At 41.1% G+C, this 16,640-nt stretch overlaps 1 protein-coding gene across 1 annotated transcript; it reads right to left on the bottom strand.

The window, feature by feature from the left end:
* Nucleotides 1–1,001: 1,001 nt before the first annotated feature.
* Nucleotides 1,002–16,617, bottom strand: LOC101845454 (GTP-binding nuclear protein Ran). The gene is made up of 7 exons (XM_005093906.3): nt 16,502–16,617; nt 14,889–14,935; nt 13,967–14,051; nt 12,696–12,821; nt 7,048–7,235; nt 5,113–5,283; nt 1,002–1,686 (listed from the first exon to the last, which is right to left on the bottom strand). Exons 2-7 carry the CDS (start codon nt 14,922–14,924, stop codon nt 1,642–1,644), a joined length of 651 nt encoding a protein of 216 aa, XP_005093963.1. The 5' UTR covers nt 14,925–14,935; nt 16,502–16,617; the 3' UTR covers nt 1,002–1,641.
* Nucleotides 16,618–16,640: the final 23 nt, after the last annotated feature.

The raw sequence follows: 16,640 nt of genomic DNA, 5'->3' as shown, positions 1-16,640 counted from the left end.
CTGCTATAACAGACATTTCGCACCGGTCCCCTCCCTCTCGTTATAACAGGATTCCACTGTATTCTAAAACCCAGTTTTTTTCTCCTCTTTACCTTTGTAAACAAAATACATGTACTGCTATAGCGCTAACAGACACACTTGTGAGTTGGTAATAGCGGAATATTGCTGCTGCTGTGCACATGGCATAGGCCAATTATACATAATGCAAGACCTCGCCAGTTGAGAAACTTGTTGCTGATCTTGCGAAACCAAGAACAGGAGAGCCCATGTGTGTCAACAATGAAGGCCGGAACAACTGAGTAGGGGGGGTGTGTGTGTGTGTGTGTGTCACTCACAGACAAGCAGAACGCATCGCGTGATAGGCCAGTTTAGATTATCAAGGCCTGCCATGCCTCTCACTTCTCCGATGCGGGGATGGAGGTCACAGCAATGTGATGGATGGAGCGATTGTGTGACGTGCGCAAGCAGACAGAATGCCCCACAGGGTGGGGTGGGGTGGGGGAAACACAGCAGGCGAGTTAGCCCAGAGCCCTTTCTTTCTGACCGCCAACGCCGAGCTGTCAGTCTACATTGCCAGATCTAGCGCTAGAGAAACAAACCCGATTCGATTTTTGATCAAGTAAGACCTAGAAGTCATGTTGAAACAAAATCATCATCAGGGGAGATAGCAAAAGGGAAAACAGAACACCAAACTCAAAGACTAGGCATACTTTACAGTTTCCCTTGAATTTATTACTGGATCCCTTATACTTATAGCAAGAATCCTGCTATAACGAACATTTTGCTTCGGTCCCCTCCCTCTCGTTATAACAGGATTCCACTGTATAAGGGATTCTGTTATAAAATGACTGGTTCGACAGAGGAAAGTTCCATTCAATGTCAACCAACAAACAAGATTTTTGGCTCCCCCCCAAAAAAAAAACAAGAGACAGCCTTATTTATTCAGCCCAGCCAACAAACACCTAGATCAATATAATGCAAATGACTAAACAACAACTGTAAAAGTTTCAAATGTTTATTCAATGGCATGAGTACAACATCGACAGATTGATCAAATGTTTTGGAAATGTCAGGACGCTCAAGCGGCATCCATGATAAGCAGTGTCCCCAACCCCCGATGATGTGGTAAGAAAGCAATGCACTAGTGGTCATGTGAGAAAATGTACTGCAGTAATCTATACTTGAGAAAGTTGAGTGTGCTTCTTTGTCACACACTCCATGACAATGAAGCACACTGTGATCAACGTGCCAGTCCCCTGCAGTTCCCCTGGACATGGACACAAAAGAAAGTGTAAAAATAAATAGCACAGTGCTGCACCCTCATCCCCAGGGAACAACTGGTTATTCACAAACAAAGGGGAGAAAAACAGTGACATTAACAGAAGAGTTGTTCATCAAAATATTGCTCAGTTTCTCGTCCTAGACATGGGAAACCTACATATTGTAGCAAACATTCACAGGCTTCCAGCTTCCAATTTCACAGACTAAAACCAAAGAGCAAAACAGTCTCTATTAACCAATACAACTGAAGACAATGAGTGCTACTGTACAAGGTTTATAAAAAAAAAAAAAAAACAATGTCTGTAGAGAATGAAAAGTTTCTAAAAAACCAAATAAAATGTCCCCCATCATTGCTGCAGTCTAAATTTCATCTTCGTCATCTGGCAAAGCTGTCTCTTGTGCTGCCTGAAAACAACAAAAATATAAAACTGTAAAACAAGAGACCCCAAAAAAAGACATCTTGTGGAAGAAAAAGAATAACTGACAAGCAGACAATAGAAAGAAGGGGCGCGGTGTGCCAATTTCCTTTGGGTAAAAAAAAAGAAAGAAGCAAAAATGTCAAATCCTGTGCAATACGATTTTCAGCTCAAACCTTTTGGGACACCCTGTTTTACAACTTCTGAATCACCACGCAACGTTTCTGAATGCCATGATAGTGGTGAACAAACATCGAAACCAAAAGAAGAAAAAAATGAAGATTATAGAGACATACAGTGGAACTCGGACTCAACGAAAAGAGATGGATTCCTCGTTTCAGTGTTTATAAAATCAATTTAAAAAACCCCCAAATACAACAAACATTTAAATCAGCAAGCTCGGATTCAACGAGGTCGCTTCCTGGGTGAACAGCCCCTGCAGTAGAGCAGATCGGTACTGGCGAAACCTTTGGTCGGTACTTTCTTGGCACTGAGAACTGCAAGAAACCATCCATTGCACCTGCATTGTGAACCATTATTAACTTAGCCGACTGCATGCGACCAATCAGTGGCCTTTCATATAAACACACGCACATGTGTCTTCTCTAATGAGTCGGGATAGGATGGGCGGCCGGCACACATGTGACTGTGTGTCCAGGGCGCCCACGCGCCAGCCGTGGAACGTCGCGGATACAACCCCCCCCCCCCCCCCAATGATCGTTATTACAACGATAAGCTAGTCTTGACGTAGATCTATGTAATGAATTGTGGGCTGGTCTATGGAATCAAAAGTTGCTGTATGCTAGGTTCTAAACAGCAACACAACTTTTTGACAAACAATCGAGATGACACAGGTGTGCATTTGAACTAATCTGTCTTTTTTTGCACAGCTCATAATATGCAGGCATTTCAGGCACCACTTGTTACTTCCCTTTATACTTGCTCAGTGTCTGTAATAATAATCTACACAATAACCCCATGTTTGCTAAAAAGGACACTAGGATTCAACTAAATTTAAAATTTTAGGCCAGGTCCGCCAACCTAGTTGAATCAGAGTTCCACTGTAATAAGAGCAATTCACAGAGATGCCAACCACAGAAAACTGAAATAATTATTGGGAAATATAAAAATGTATATTTTCAGGGGAAAATGTGTAAACCGACCAACTAGTAATAGTAAAATGTTCAGGGTGTCCAGCAATATTTCCTGAAAAAAAATTACTAGCTCACCAGCTCAAAAAAGGGAGCACACACGTGTACAAAAAAAACCAAAAACATGTATCCAGTCAACAACATGTCAGTGTTCAGTGTCGTACTGGGGTCTTGTTTGACTTAAGTATTTCAGTCTATTATAATATTTTCGTCTCATTATATAAAAAAATAATCCTGCTTTGAGCGTTCAGAAGGGCCTAGAACAAGAATTTCGACAATCAAGAACCAGTCTGGGTGTCATGATTCATGTTATGAACTGACAGACTAAAATTATTGCTCACACTCAGAGAAGAGCAATAACTTGAGTGGCTCAAGTAGACCTACGCAGTGTGAGAGTTGTTACAACTGTGGGAGGGCAAGATGAAGTGACACTGAAAATCTGCCAGTCTTGAACAGAAAGCTACAACATACACTGTAGTTATAATTTACTAGATCTACCCCCTATCTCATCCAATGAAACGCGAACACTTTATTTCAATAACACAGACTTGCAAAGTATGACGGGTCCCAATTCCGCACACTGCCTGCACCAACGCGCGCTTTGCAGAGAGCTCTAATCAAAATACTGAAATTGCTTCAAAGTTTTTGTCCTCTGGTGTTGCGTTCACCCCCCCCCCCCCCCCCAGCAGTGCATCTTTAAATCAATAATCCCCTCCCCTATTCCATAGTCCTATACTTCGCCACGCCGTTACTCCCACCTAAGACGGTCTTTGCTCACACGGTCACTGACCGGTCACGATGGCGAGCCAGATAATCTAAAAATCATACGACGCTTGTATTTTCTTTTCTTCCCACAAGTGTTAGCACATAGACGAGTCCGAGTATTGATTAAATTTTATTCACACGGCGATACAGTGTTTATACTGCACAACCTGCATGTCACAAATGTTGCGTCCGCTGGCAAACTTCTCTGTGATAACGAAAGCGAAAGTAGATCTTGATTTTCCCGATCGAGCCTCGGTGTCACATACACTTCCGCCTACCGCCTGTCCGCGTGAAAGTGAAACGTACTCTCGGATGGGGAAAGGGTGAATGAATATAATATCACAATCGCGACCGCGAAAATTGAACTTACTGACCTTATCGGACTTGGTTTTCAAATATTCCAGTTTTGCGATACTGAGATTATTTTGACAAAAGATGGGACTTGAGATAATTAGGATCACTCGCCCAAGCTGAATCTCATATTTTTCTAATTCCAGGATGCGTATTTTTTCATGAAAAGTCATATTCGCGTATTTTCGGCAAAAAATCGTACTAACATATGTAAAACCGCACTGGTTGGCATCTCTGAATTCATGATTAAAGTTTCTGCCTAAGATCCCAGTGCTTAGGAGCAAGGAAAGTGCAGAATCTTACCTGAAGCACTAAGGTAAGAAACTACTGTAACCCATGTTAAGGCCCGCAACCGGTAAAATGGTCTCCCTCCACTCTAAAATGAACTGACCCACCCTGGGTGGGTATATGACAAATTGCGAGCAAAGAGTGGTCAACTCTGATAACTAATCACTATGGCATGAGGCAAGCCATTTAGACTTATTATATCCCATTATTATATCCCATCATGAATCTCAAGATCTACACGTATCCAGTTACCCCTCCTCTTTACCGTTCCAATATTTATAGCTTCTGATCACTGACTAAGCTCCCCCGCCTTTGTTGTTACTCACCATTATGTTGTGACCACACCAATTAAAATTCAGTCTGACTCACAAATTCAAGAATAGACACAACTGCTGTAATAATCAGGGAAGAGTTCGCAGTTCAATTTGATCTCGTCAGGAGTGAAGTTGTAGCTGTGCCCGCCCGACTTTTTGATCTGTAAATTATGGTCTGAAATGCGGGTTCTTAGCCCTAAATTACATCAGAGCTACACTTCTCTCTCTGAGATCCAACATTGATAACACTCTATGGAATATTACAACAAACCTGCACTTATCACTACATTGGACAAAACGGCAAGAGCCTAGATGTAGCTGGATCGATAAAAACAACAGCCGAAAGTAGAACCACAAAGCAAGATCTTAGGGGCGAGCCCCAGGTTATTAGGTTACGCCTTTTTTCTAATTGGTCACCAAAGTTTTATTGATGTATTCCCGTAAAATTAAACTTAGAAATGCCCCAAAAATTATGCTGTTTCAGCCAAATTTCCGGGCTGACGTGCAGAAAGTGACTGATATTGCTAAAGATACACAGAAACTCACTCTGAATTCTTCCTCGTATTTGCGGGCCAAGGCAGCGTCCATTTGCACTTCTGGTGGTACAAGGGCAGGCATCTCAATGAATTCCAGGTTGGGGTCTCCGACAAGTTTGCGGGCCAGCCACAAGAAAGGTTTCTCAAAGTTGTAGTTGCTCTTAGCGCTGATGTCGTAGTACTGGGGGAAAACCAAAGAGAAAATGTTAAAAATTCAGCAGCACAAATAAAGTGGTCATCATCATCCTTTTGGCTAATTCACTCTGCTTTTAATCAACAAAGACAATAGAAGCTCCTTTAAGCGGACATGTTCTGTCAACCTAACTACAGTGGGTAACTAGACAATATCAATCACAGAAATAAACCAAGTAGACACCTTTGAAAAAGCCAAACAGGAAAAGAAATACCAGCCTCACAAAAGAGTATCCAGCAAAAGCTGAACAGATGTTTGTTTCGGTAAGTGTTTTATGGCGCTCGCAACTGCACAAGGTCATATGAGCGCGCGGGACACATTAAACATTTTCAGTTTGATAGGAATTATTCTTGAATAATGCCCAAATGGCGGCTGGAGCCAACTCTTATCGATTTTGGACCACAAAGGATTCCACAAGAAGGCTATCGCTTATTTGTGGATCACATTTTAGAAATTTCACACTGCAATCTAGCAAGTTTCTAAAACATATCCAACAAAGGAAAGCACAGATCCTTTGCTACAGAATAACAGGAGGTTTAAACCATCTGTTTTGGGATATTTTTAAACAGATGGAGCTAACATGACCGGCGATAAGTGTGAAACTTTTGGAATGTACAGATTTCTGTAAAAAATACCAAAGATTGGAAGCATAAAATACAGTGGAACTCGGATTCAACTAGGTCGCAGAGCCTGGCCTAAAATTTCGTTGAATGCGAGTGTTCGTTATAGCAAACATGAGGTTTTGTGTAGATAATTACAGGCAACTGAGCAAGTAATGTATAAAGAGAAGTCACAAGTAGTCCCTGAAATGCCTGCATATTATGAGCCGTGTAAAAAAAGAGACTGATTCGTTCAAATGCACACACCTGTGTCATCTCGATTGTTTACCTAACAGTTGTGTTGCTGTGTAGAGCCCAGCATACGGCAACTTTAGAATTCCGTAGACCTGCGCACATCTCATTACGCAGATCTACGTCAAAACTAGCTTATTCATTGTAAAAATGATCAGTTGCCAAGGGAAAAAAAGACTAACGCGTTAGTATCTGTGACATTCAACGCCCAACTTAGCAATGACCACGAAAAACCTTTTTTGTCAGAAAGTGTTTGCAAATAGCTGCATTTTGTAGCTCTATCTCCACAGAGCATGGAACTTTTTGAATTTTTGAAATCCATCAATAAACAAAAAAGTTACGAATTTTTAAATCAATTAATTTTTGGTACACTTTTATATTGAAAAACCCCAAAATATGGGACGTTCTTTGGTGAGTTCTCGGAGTATTTAAATTAAACTTGGCAACTTAGTACATTTACTAGTGCAGAATCTAGTCCTGCTTTCAGATTTGTCATAGCTATCCTACTTTTTGAGTTATGAAGTCGTTTATACGTAAAAATGTGGCGGTTTTCGGTGAGTTTTGAGACAATATTAATATTTGTCATAGCTCGCCTATTTCTTGGAGAAAAAGGGGTCGCTGGCACACGGCCAGGCCTCGCACTTCGAACATTGACTAATACAGGTGGGCCTAGCGATAGCATCGGCCGGTTCGCGGGTCGGGGTCGCGATTGTCGGCAAACATGCAGGTCTAAAGAAGAAAAAAAACAACAAAACGGGGAATCTATCTCATCTCGTTGAATCCGAATTCCACTGTATCATGCCTATAAAACTTTTGATTAAAAAACAAACAAACCATGTTAAAAAACAAACAAACCATGCCGTTAATTAAAACCAATATTCAATCAACTGTTTATATATACCTGAAGATTCTTTTTCCTGTGAAAGACAATTGTCTTGGCTTTGACTTTTCTGTCTTTGATGTCGACTTTGTTTCCACATAGAACGATTGGGATGTTCTCACACACTCTGACCAGATCTCTGTGCCAGTTGGGTACATTCTTGTAGGTGACACGGGACGTAACGTCAAACATAATGATGGCACACTGACCTGAGATACACAAAAAATCATTTCACTGCACAGCCAGAACTCGCCAGGGATTGACCATGTGTTCTGAAGCATACATGATTTGGATTAAAACCATAAGCAAAAAAATTAAAGAGATATTTGTTGGAAATGGAAAATGGTATGAGCTATTCGTGATTTCAATTTTTTTTGGTGCCAGACTATTCCTTTTACGAAGCAAAATAAAAAATAATAAAGACAGGAAAATATATATATGCACACTAATACAGCACAATTTAGCCTCAGATTAGAGGGACATGAACTGCTTCAGTATGAAATCAGACACATGTAATCATCACGGGCTCATTAGCTTTCAAATAAATACATTCTCAAATTTAGGAAAGCTCAACTCACTGATACCTGGTCCCATGCATACTTGGGATATTTGCTCAGCACGTGTCCCAAACAACTATCTAATAATGAACCATTTTTAGCACCAAGCTGTAATAGAATCCCTTCACTTCCCTAACCAGAGACAAAGAATAAGGAATTAGATCAGAGGGCAAAAATCCGAAGACGGACATACGGAATGAGTGAATGATAGAAAGGAGGAAATTGGCTCAAAAAGTTCGCCAGATTTTGATCAATCCAAAGGTAAAAATGAACCGCTGACCAACCCACAATGAATGCATGGGGCATAGCGCAGGGCTGCCTACCTCAAAGTTCCCATTTCAGGTAGATTCAGGGTCATTTTCAGGTAGTTTGGCCCCAAAATCAGGTAGTACAAAGACAAAGAAGAAAAAAAAAGATGATCGTTGCCTCACTGAACGTGCTTGCTTTCCGTGATATTGGGTGATTATATTTTGAAAACTTGTTTGTGCATGCGTGTTCTCGCTTGTGTTTATATATGTGGGGAGGTGAAGGGGGTGTTTCGGTGTGCACAAGTTAAGATAACGGTGTGTATGAAATGAGGGGAGTTTTTTGTTTTAAAAAAAATGATTTATGGACTATCGTTCAAGGCACCTATCATTCAGTATTGAATCTGGAATTGAGTGCAGGGTGATTAAACATCAACTGCCAAAACCACGTGTGTTTTCAGCAATCATGGATTTTAAAAAGCATTCAAGACAAAATATATTTATAAAACCTTACGGCACAGCAAAACGAGAAAATAAAAGAGAGCGTGTACTGAGAGCCGGAGCTGGAAAGACTGTGAGAGCATGGGATGTAGTGATGCTGAAAACCTGGCAATCAGTGAATCACTGCATAATCATGGATTAAGTATTGATTTTTTTTCTTCAAAATGCTAAATCACAGTAAAAGTTTTTAATCAGCAACAAGCAACCATGATGCATAGGCATCCAACATAGAGCTTTCCGAGGGTTAAAAATAGCATTTCCTCATTGCCACTATTCAATTTGTCATCACTGACAAATCAGGGAACACCAACCTCATGTAATCATCAACCCTGTGCTCTGATGTTCCTTACGCACTCGATTGTCAAATGTCATAACCACTTCCACTTATCGTTTTTATTTTAGCATCAGTTTCTTGCACTGCGGCCTTTTCCTGCTGCCGTAGACTTTATTGAGTCAAACACCTCTCTTCAATTCCGACGCCTTGCAACGCTCCTACTTTGAATAAACTTTGATTAGGCTTTCCCCAACAACCACCGGCCGGTCCCTTACTCACGAACTCTCACAGGTTCACTGACCGGTCACAATGACGGGCCCGACAACCTGGAAATCGGAGGACGCTTGTTTTCTTCTTTTTTGGGGGGGGTCATTATAGTGACATCAGTGAGAATATCGATTTAATTTGTACGGCGACAGTGTTCTTTATGCACAAACTGCATGATACAAATTTTTATTAACTGTAAATCTAACGTCAACAAACTATCATCGGACAATTCTGAGCGGTAATGAAAGTGAAAGTAGATTTTTATTATTATCCAGACGGAGTCTCAGTATTACACCTACACATCCGCTTGCCACAATAGCCGCTTGTTCGCGTGGAACGTACTCTCGCTCGGACTGGGGAAAGCCGAACGTAATATCACAAACGCAACCGGTAAAATATGAACTCAGTAGCCTTTTCAGATTTGGTTTTGAGGACTTTGTGCATTTTCTCGGGTCTCAGCGATTCCCCCCCCAGATTCTTGGGTAATAATTCCAGCAGCCCCCCTGCATAGACTCCTCATTTGGTACTGACCAATTCTCTAGACCAAGACATATTAGAATGTTTTGCTTCGATGCCGATTTTCTTTCTACATTCACATTTGTTTTCTAGATACATGAATTGTATGCAGATTTTCCAGCTGCAGAAAAACCCGAAGATAGACAGAAAGAAAGAATGAATGAAAGGAAGGAGGAAGATTATCTATCATGAGTAGACAAGATTTTAGCCGATATCCACGTGAAAAACTATGGCCAACCGAACAGCACAGACAGATAATGGTCGAGTGTACGAAATGCGAAATCTGGCAGTTTCCAATACAAATTAATGCCGAGAGTTGCTGTAAATATATGAAAAGTTACAGAAGCAGGTGCTGATCTCTTTCTCTTAACACATGGAGTTTATACGATGATGCGGCAAGTACGAAACTTTCGGAAGGTACGGATTTCCGTAAAAACAAAGAACGGAAGTTTTTGGACACACTGCAGATTTTTTTCTTTTTATTCTTTCAGCACCCATAGAAAATCCGTTAGTTTTGACACCTTATCGGTATGGCGGTAGAACATGTCCAAAATCAGTATCTACCGGAAAAATCGGTAGATTTAGGCAGCCCTGTATAGAGGAATAATGACCGATTGCAGGAAATGCGCAATCTGGCAGGTTTCTATAACATTAACTTATTGCCGAGAGAATTACTGAAAATATCCGTAACTTATACTAGTACTAGACGATACGAGAGCGAATCTTTTGCCACGGAATTTCGGTAGTCCTACACTGTCGCAGCTTTTTACGGAGGACGTTGATAATGGCGGAGGAACAAGTACGGAACTGGCAGAAAGAACGGGTTTCCGCAAAAATACGGGAGAGTGGAAGCACCAAATCAAAATAATAAAATATTCTATTGCAAAGCAGGGGAGACCTACCCCGTTACAGCTCAGAAAGTATCGCACTTAATGCCACCAAATTTTTAAGGAAACAAAGCTTAGGCAGAGACTATTGTTAGGCACTTGGACATTGGCCCACGCGGCCTGAGATTTTCGTTAGCCGGCGGCCGCCGCGTTTTTTGTGAGAAATCGGGCCCCGTCAGGGGGGGTACCTATTTGTTTTGTTTATAGTGTTCTTTTCAATTTATGGATTACTTCCGCCTATCAAATTTTAGAGAAAAGAAAGGTGCGTATTATGGCGTTTTCCACTTCGGGATCAGTTGTGTGTGTTCGGAGTTACAAGGAGTTGAAAATAAGGTAAGTTCAAGCCTTTATATTAAAAGAGTATATCTTTTTTTTTTTTACGTACTTCTCACAATGTCTTCTTCAACCTATCATCTTTTTTATTTGTTAATTTCAGTGTTGTACGTTGAGGCATAAGGCAGGTTTCACAATTTGGGTGCTCAGCATTTCCCAAAATTGACCAAATATGAAGTGTATGACATATGATATACTTTTTGAAAGCTTAACATTTCAGGATACTAGAAATGCATATTTTATGAGCGTCAGCTCATCGCAGTGAGCGTAAGAGACCTTCAAAGTTAACTCCCCCCGATTCTCACTAAATGAAGAAGCTTACTGAAATCTCTCTGTAAATCACATAAACTACACAAATATAACACAAAAATATTCACAATCCACCGAAGAACACCCAAACAGCTTACATAGGAAGAAAAAAAGCTGGAAACCTAAGATTTATACCCAGATTACTCAATTTGTTACATAACCCTGCATTTAAAATAAAAAATTAAGTATAGTATTCTGTAATTGTCAAACTAAGCACAAAACTTTCCTGAGCTCCTTGTAATATGAAAAGCTAGTTTAAAATGTACTAATGTACAGGTTTTTATGAAAATTCACAGAAAGATAGCCAAGTTAGAGGCAAAACAATAATTTTTAATTATTGGGTTATCTCCCCTGAAAATTGGAAAAATATTTGAAAGGCTATTTTGCCAAAAACACATCACATAAGCACAGAAAACCAATGGGAAATGAATATTAAGTAACAGTGTGTGGTAAAAAAGAGAACACTGTGTACATTAACCCTTGGAAAGGTGCATTATTTTGCCTCAGAAGCAGAGTAATTTTGAGACTTTCGTGATATCAGGGGGGTTATCAGAAATACTCGTAAATTCCTTATTTATACAAATAAAACCACAAACCACACATCACTCAACTGGCAATAGAATACAGAAAAGAAACACAAAAACAATAAAATCCTCAGGAAGGCTTCATTAGACAGAGCGAGAGAAGGGGGAGAAGAAGAGAGACAGACAGACAGAGAAAACCAACAGACAGTCAGACGCTGATAGACAGGGCGAGAGGGGGTGAAAAAGAGAAAGAAAGAAAGAAAGAAAGAGACAGACAGACAGGTAGACAGAGAGAGAGAGGGGGGAGAGAGAAAAAGAGACAGGGAGAGAGAAAAAGAGAGGGAGAGAGAAAAAGACAGACAGACAGAGAGGGAGAGAGATGACAGAGGGACACTGGAGAACGAGTAGATTTGCTGAAAATTAAACTGATTATTCCTTTAATTATGGGGATTTTCCCCCCCAGATCTATAGAGACGAAGAAAAAAGAAATCTGCGTCTATTTGTTAATTAGAATGTAGGTGCCTATGTCAACTTAAGCTAAAAACAAGTCTTACTATTTATGGCCGAGGGAGGCAGGGGAGTAGCCTAAAATATGCGATAGAATTCACAGGCCTCCTTTCTTTAAAGGCCTAGTAACCTAGTGAACTAACTACAGACAGTACTACACTTTATCATGACATGACAGCATCCCTGAGCATCGCCGGGCGATACGCGAAACAATGCACTGTTGTTATGGAGCGCCGCCACGAGTGTCACCTCTCTATTACTGTAAACCCTCTCTGATCTAGGTCTACGACATGATATCCCCATCATTCACACGTAGATCTAAATCTTTTATTTGAGGACCTAATCCTTCTTACTCCCTATCACAGTGGTCCGATTCCAGAAAAATGTTGGGTAAAAATCTGAGTCTATATCAGCCGACGAATCCAACATTTTGAAAACTAAACAATATCCCAGAAAATTGCCTATAAAAAACTCCCAACCGATCCCCGACTGCGAAATGCACGGCCAGCGGCACTAATAAACATTGCACCGGTGGGCTGTAGTCACCAGCAGTTTACAAAATGGCTATTACCATGCCAGCGGTATAGTTTCTACACTCAAGTTGGATCATGACCGGTGGTTCCAATGCGCACGGAAGGGAGGAATGAGTCATCACGACCTGGTCGTGATGATGTGCACGCAGAGGGTTAAGACAACACCTTTTCTCTTGTCAAGGAGTGGCAATTTCAATCATAATTGTTTTCACTCACCTTGAATATAATAACCATCTCTGAGTCCACCAAATTTTTCTTGACCTGCTGTGTCCCACACATTGAATTTGATCAGTCCTCTGCTAGTGTGAAAAACAAGAGGATGTACTTCTACTCCCAGTGTGGCTGAAAGAGAAATAAAACAGAAGCTGACCACTGCAGCTTACCTCGTCCCTTTCCGCAAAGCGCCCTCTCATAGCCAGCACTCACTTTTGTCACCTTTATCACTGTCCACCTACGCAGTGCATTCCCACGTCCAAGATGAAAATATGGGCTACATGAGTAACTTACTATACCGGTATCTCTGCAAAAATACCCAAACTATTACGAAATTCTCACAACATAGAGAAAATTGAACGTGATGATCGCATATTCATTTTTAAAAAAAAGGAATAGGAACTAAAGACTGACAGAGCGCACCCGAATTCTCATGGCGTAAGTGTAAAGCAAAGCTCATGCTAAGTGCACTGGAAATTCTTCAGATTTTTTTTACTCCAGTTGTTGTAGGCAAACCGATTTTTGATCTGAGGTCATACAAACCATTCAGAGAAGAAACTATAACAAGTGCAAATATGTTTTGTTGCCATATCACACCTTTGCTGATCGCCACCCCATGAGTGCAGTGTAAAGACGCAAAAATTTTCGTGCCACCCACCAACCAACATACTGATTTTTAGTTCTAGTAGAGGGTTTTACGGCGCTTGCAACTGCAGAAGGTCATATGAGCACCAGAAGATTAGAGGTGTTACAAGAGAGTAACAAACATAAAAAAGAAGAAGGGGAGATAAGGACGATAGATGTTTGATAGGAAAGAAGAAGCAAACCACACCAGAGCACCCGCCAACCACCCACCAACATGCTGATATACAATTTCCATTACACAAGGCATTAAACAATACCTGTCCTTACTAGGGCATCCTGAACAACCATCAAACAGTAGGAGATGCCACCCTGATCGGCAAGCACCGTTTTAAAACATGAGTGTGTGTGGTATGCACCAAGAGCAACTGACACCTCATTTCAAAGAAAATATAATAATTCAAAACAACAATTGCTTGCACAAGAAAGCCAAGGCTGCCATCCCCTGGTTTAAATCAGCCTTTATTGGTTTACCATGAACAGCACAGAATACAAACCATACAGATGTATGTAACACACCACTTGTGCAGACATCTGCGAAGACTTCTGGAACCAAAACTTTTCACAGGATAATGAAAATATGCACAATTTTATTTCTGCCAAAATTCATAAAGCTGAAGGACACAACTCACCAACATATTTCTTTTCAAATTCTCCAGTTTTGTGACGCTTGACAAATGTGGTCTTGCCAACACCCCCATCACCCACCAAGACCAACTGAGGAAAAAAACCACAACTAATTTAGAATTCATATATTATATGGCAAGGCTACCTGTAGGCATTTTCTGGTGAGAATAGCTCATGATGCGGTATTCTCACCCCCCACCCCCCAGTGTGGGCATGAGGCAAGGACTCTCCCCAGACCTCTCGCGGGCCGATAAAATCACATAGGCCCTAGGTGGCTTACCGCATGTGGTTGGGTGAGGACCGGTTGGTATCAGTGATTCTCTCTTGACATTTCTATCTTGCATACCATAAATCTAGAATCTATATCTACTGTTAGTGTAGCTAGTTTTTTTTCTTTTTTTTTTCTCATTGTTGTCTGCTGTTCATGGTGTGAAATGGCCTAAAACCCAGCCCATTAAATAAACTAAATCTAAAACTGATCTCCACAACCTTATAAGTTATTCTTTGTGTACTGTTCTGTGTGTGTCTGCTATAAGCTATAGCCATAGGTCTTCTTATATCTAGCACACCTGAGGGGGTGAGAATAGCGAGTCACAGGCTATTCTCACCCCTGAGAAAAGCCACTTCCATATGGCAAACTAGAAAAAACACACGTACGATTGAACCTAAATCTGCTCAAAAGTTTGTGAACTTAATAGCCAATGGAAAAAACATACAATCTACATTTTTTTAAAGTAGGCTACGTATACTATAAAGTATATGTACGTACTCAAGACTGACTGACCTAAAAACATACTGAATACATTTCTGAGTAGTGTAACAGGTTACTGTTTGGCAGCTACGCCACTGTACTCTATTGACTCTCTTTGCTAATTTGGACTCATGCAGTACAGCCATCCATACACGCAATGATCTGGGACAACTTACTTTGAAAGAGGGAACGTCCTGGTCTGTCTGTGCCATGTCTGTACTATCTGTAGAGAAAAAAGATACATGATTTGCGAATCGCTTACTGTTTTCATTCATTTGTCCCATAATTCTTTCATACCCCACGTTGTCGCGACCAATCTTGGCACTGGCATCTCCCATTAGGACATTGACATCCTTCCTTGGTAGTTTGTCGATGACCCCCTGGAGCTGGCTGTAAAAGGCATCCTTGTCTTCATCCAAAGCATCATTTGTTGGGGTGTAGACTTGGACTATATTTCATGTTGATACTCTTGCTCCTTATAGTGAATGAAACCAGGATGATTCTTTCCCAGTGTGGTTCCCATCCTGTGTAAGTGATTTCTGTGCATACTTATTCAAAATGATTCCCACTCCTTTCGCATGGTACTTGTCTTCCCTCCCAGATTACAATACTTGTTCACCCGAGCTGAGCTGCTTCTGTCCAGGCTGTGGCGCTTTTTCGGTAGTTCCCACCCCGCATTTGTTATTCGCCGGTTTTGGCCCCAAGAGTAGGGGGGGTTTCAGGGGGGCTTGCCCCCCTGACCTAATAAAAACAAGGTGGGGGTTTCAGGGGGGCATGCCCCCCTGAATTTTACCACAATTTAATGTTTTGCAGTTGTTAGGTTTGACATCTTAGCTTGCCGCGAATCAAACGTATAGAGATCTAGATGTAGGTCAGGCTCTATCAAATAAGGGGGGTGGGAACTACCGAAAAAGCGCCCAGGCTGTATCCAGAGTGTTTCGCTGACTCCTAGTAAGTGCAGTGTCTTTGAAAACTCTTTCCTGCTTCATACAAAGTGCGAACATTCTATGATGCAATCCGGAGAGATTTGTACTTGTTCGACAGAGAAGGTTCCGGGTCAGAAGAGTCCTTTCGGCTTTGTTCGCTGTCCTTTATTGTTCCTGCTGATGCAGTTCCTCTGTCTCCCAAGATCGAAAAATAAAAAACTGTTTGTCCGTGTTTCTGTAACTTACTAGATCTAGATAATCTAGATCTAGAGATCTAGACTATTTTTTACAGGGTTGGGTAGCCTAGTTGGCCCTCCGCAAACTGGCACTTTTCGGGCGACCAGACCTTTGCAGTCACCTCTCACGACACACAGTATCACGGCAGAGGTGTACTCTTTGTTTCTCCATAGGCCACCTCTATTCTCACCGCGGGTGATCTAGAGGCTAGAGACTAGAGGTAACATCTTGGCCTATTTCTAGTCAGATTAGCCTCTCTTGTCTAGCTAGGACTAGGCCTAGCATAGATCTAGACTGCAAGTTCCAGACCTCACGTACACTTTAATAATCCATGTATCTACAAGTCCGCTGAAAAAGTACTACACCTAGGCCTAAAAGTAAGCCTACACTGAGACTTATAACGTAGGTTGTAAAGGAGAAAGGGTTTTTGGCACAAGTCCCGCTAATTCCTTATCGATAAATGGTTCTTTGTCCATTCGACATCATAAAATCAAACTGTATTCTCCAGTATGGACAATCTTTTAAATATTCTATCACAGACAAGTTCATGAAAATAATTCTCAAGAACTAACACAACAAACCAAACTGATGTTTAAGATGAGGGTACGATTGAGAACGTTACTTACATTGAAGGAAACTTGTCACAATGACGAATCCAGACCTAGCCTAGATCAAAAGGAAACGAAGGCAGTTCGAACCGGTTTTGGCGCGGTTCAAAATAATACGAATGCTTCCGGGTTACGTTGGAAGCGTATGAATGGAAAA

This window comes from Aplysia californica, unplaced genomic scaffold, assembly GCF_000002075.1.
Source record: "Aplysia californica isolate F4 #8 unplaced genomic scaffold, AplCal3.0 scaffold00072, whole genome shotgun sequence".
Classification (NCBI taxonomy): Eukaryota; Metazoa; Mollusca; class Gastropoda; order Aplysiida; family Aplysiidae; genus Aplysia; species Aplysia californica.
The sequence above is the reverse complement of the archived record's forward strand: the minus strand, read 5'-3'. Positions and strand labels throughout refer to the sequence as shown.